The 3,307-nt window shown below is 28.4% G+C and overlaps 1 protein-coding gene across 1 annotated transcript in view; it reads right to left on the bottom strand.

The window, feature by feature from the left end:
* Window positions 1–3,307, bottom strand: part of LOC111086068 — a 46,524-nt gene that overhangs the window by 34,811 nt on the left and 8,406 nt on the right. The window contains exon 4 of the mRNA XM_022387476.1: window positions 205–294. Within this exon, the coding sequence (XP_022243184.1) occupies window positions 205–294 (90 nt within the window). The remainder of the gene's footprint in view (window positions 1–204; window positions 295–3,307) is intronic.

Here is a 3,307-nt window from a genome sequence, read left to right as displayed (position 1 = left end):
AAATAAAGAAAAAAAAAAAAATAATATATATATATATATATATATTTTCATTATTTTGACTTTACCTAACTGGAAAGTGTGAAACCTAAACAAATGGCTTGTTATCAAATAACAGATTGTTTATGTTTGATGTAAGATAAAGGTGCTACGAGAAACACAGAAATCATATGAATAGTTTTTCAGTACAGTTTCAGATATTCTTACCTTCTGAGAAGGAATCTTCATAATTTCTTTGTTTGATGTGTACTTTTCTGTAATGCTCCAACAGATACCTATCCCTCCCGGAGAGACTATCTAAAAAATCAGAAATAGTTTGAAATATTAAATATTTTGTTTCCTGTAATTACACAAACACTACATTTCTGAAAAAAAAATTAAGCAGTAATTATCAGTAGAGAAGATTTTACTTAGTAGTTTGTTTATTAAACTTTTACCTAATAGTTTGTTTATTATTATTTAATCATGCAATTTTGTTTAATATATTGTATTTTATTAATATCTTGTATTTCTTCAACCTGACAGTTCTACTTCTGAACGTATGGTAGCATGTGTAAAGCTGAGTGGCTGAGATAGAGAATTTTCCCTCAGTTTATATCTTGTCAAATTATTTTTCACAGTAAGAATAAAACATTACTATTATAATTTTAGTGAACCAACTGAAAAAACATCCATATTCAATCCAAGCTAACCAGATGGAGTTTTATAGAATTATCTGTAGCTGATCTTTTTTTAAGACATAATTTGAAAGATGCATGCATACAAGAGCTCTTATGTAATTTATATATTTGTGAATCTTTGTTGATTTACAAGTAAATCAACATTAATTTCCAAGAACCTTTCTATCCAGGAATTGTCCTCCAAAAACTATTAAAGATGTTTGGAATGGAAAGCCCATTTTTAGTAACATTAAACTGTTAATCTGAGATTTACCAGTATTGGTATTATTCAAAATTTAATGAATCTTTTTATATATTAGAAAGATAAACTATACACAATGTACACCTCACAATTCTCATTCATTATTAATGTTCTTTTCCTACTCATGTGTATTTTCAAGATAACTGATGAAGAAGCTGTGTTTTTAAGATTCCATAGCCATGTGCTTAGATGATATATGCTAGTAAAATGAAGAAACTTTGTGCATTGTGTGACTGTTCTGGCATGGTTTGTAACTGAAAGAAATTCATGTGCAAAGTCACATAAAAAAAAGCTTAACCAACTCACCCTTATATAAAGACACTTGCAAGGAAAACACAATCAGGATCTATCTTCAAACATTATTAATGTATGCATATAATGGTACAAGAAGATTCTTTACACATAAATCGGTCCTTCATTTTTTAAGAAAACCAAACACTTAAGTAATTTTTATTAAATTTTACTTGATATCAAACTTACTAACTTTGATGTCACTGGAAGCACTTATAGTTAGTCAACAGTAATTCTTCAATGCAAAGTGATATGAAAATTCAGCTTTCAGTCATTAAAAATATAGAAAAACAAAAGATACAAAGAAACAGGTCATGATACATGCTTTCAAGTGATATATCTAACATCTTGACTAATAAACTCTAGATAAAATCCAGAACTCAAGCTTCAGCATCACTACACTATCACACGTTTTATTTTAAACTTGATACTAAACTATCAATCCTATAACACCTCTATTTATGAGTTAATTAATAAATGTCTTTTGTTTCTGGGTATATATAAACAATTTTTGTAATGTCTATTATTATCTTTCAGCAACTAAAATGTTTTTCATATGAGAACCAAATAACAGATCTAAATTTATCATTAATTATTTTCTCTTACTTACTAAATCTTTAGTCACAATGAATTTGGAAAGTTTTGAATAACAGCTCTCCACTACCAGCTGAATTTGGTCAGCTTTTGCAAACTCCATCTTAAAAGTTCAATTTTCACAGTTATTTAGACCTACTTTCTGTATTTCCCAATACCAACCCAAATTAGTTTATTGTTATGATAATTTCTTTTCCTACTCATGTGCATTTAAGATAACTGATGAAGAAGCTGTGTTTTTAAGATTCCATAGCCATGTGCTAAGATGATATCTGCTAGTAAAAAGAAAAAAACTTTATGAAGTACTACACTGAATTAAAATGAGGAAACATATACATTTTTATTATGTTTTAATAATATATACAATTTTTGATATACTGATCAGTATTTCTGCTACTTGCTAAAACTACTAAGATGGCAAAGATGACCTCTGATGATTTCTACTAACCATAAAATGAATATCTAACTCAAAGATAAGCAATATAAACACATGATCTTCCAACTCACTTTTTTGGTTAGTAGTTCTCCAAATTTGAGTAGATGTTTCTAAAGAAAAAAAAAGTACATTAAGCATTAAATAGCATTACAAAAAGTCAGAGAATAAAGTTTATGATACATAATTTTATGTTTTTCTATGACTGATCAATGTATCGAATATCTACTAAATGTTTGTAAATTAGTGTTAACTTTGTCATGTGCTAAGTCTATATGACTGACTTGTATCCTTATTGCTACATGTTAGTGCTATAACTTTTACACTTCTTACTGAAACTTTAAGCAAAACAATGGCAGTACCTACTTACTAGTTTGAGAAAGAAGTTTTATCTTCAAAAAGGGACATGAAATATTTAAATCACATGCCTAACATGGCAGCAATTATGGGAAATACATTGATAATCATTCGCATTAAACAGAAAAGTATCAGATATTGTGTCAAAACAAATTATCACAATTATCTTAATTTTTTTATTTTTATATGTTGTACAAAAACATGAAATACCTTTAAGAAACTTACTTTTAAGCTGTAGTAAACTGAATCATTTTATAAACTTAACCAACATCAGTTGTGATATTTCATTTTAAGAAACTCTTACTTGTTAACACACAGCTTATTGGGTTTACAAAATATTCAGAGTCACCTCAATCATATATACAGTAACTGTCACACAATGTTCATAATGGCATCTTATTTAAATTACCAAATCAACGGGTAAAACTCTTGCTTCCCCTACGAAACTTTTTTAGTTGTGGTATTTTATATTTGAATGCACAAATCTTATAAAATGTAAAGGCTATGCTGTGTATTTATAGTAACTAAAACAGTTAAGTAACCTGCCTAGACTACTCATATACAAGGTTAGATACACAGAGTTCTGAACCAACATGATGGCCATGTGATGCATCTCAATGACTGTGCGGTTACACCTAAGGGACATGAAATATTTAAATCACATGCCTAACATGGCAGCAATTATGGGAAATACATTGATAATCATTCGCATTA

Source organism: Limulus polyphemus, unplaced genomic scaffold (assembly GCF_000517525.1).
Source record: "Limulus polyphemus unplaced genomic scaffold, Limulus_polyphemus-2.1.2 Scaffold818, whole genome shotgun sequence".
NCBI classification, from domain to species: Eukaryota; Metazoa; Arthropoda; class Merostomata; order Xiphosura; family Limulidae; genus Limulus; species Limulus polyphemus.
The sequence above is the reverse complement of the archived record's forward strand: the minus strand, read 5'-3'. Positions and strand labels throughout refer to the sequence as shown.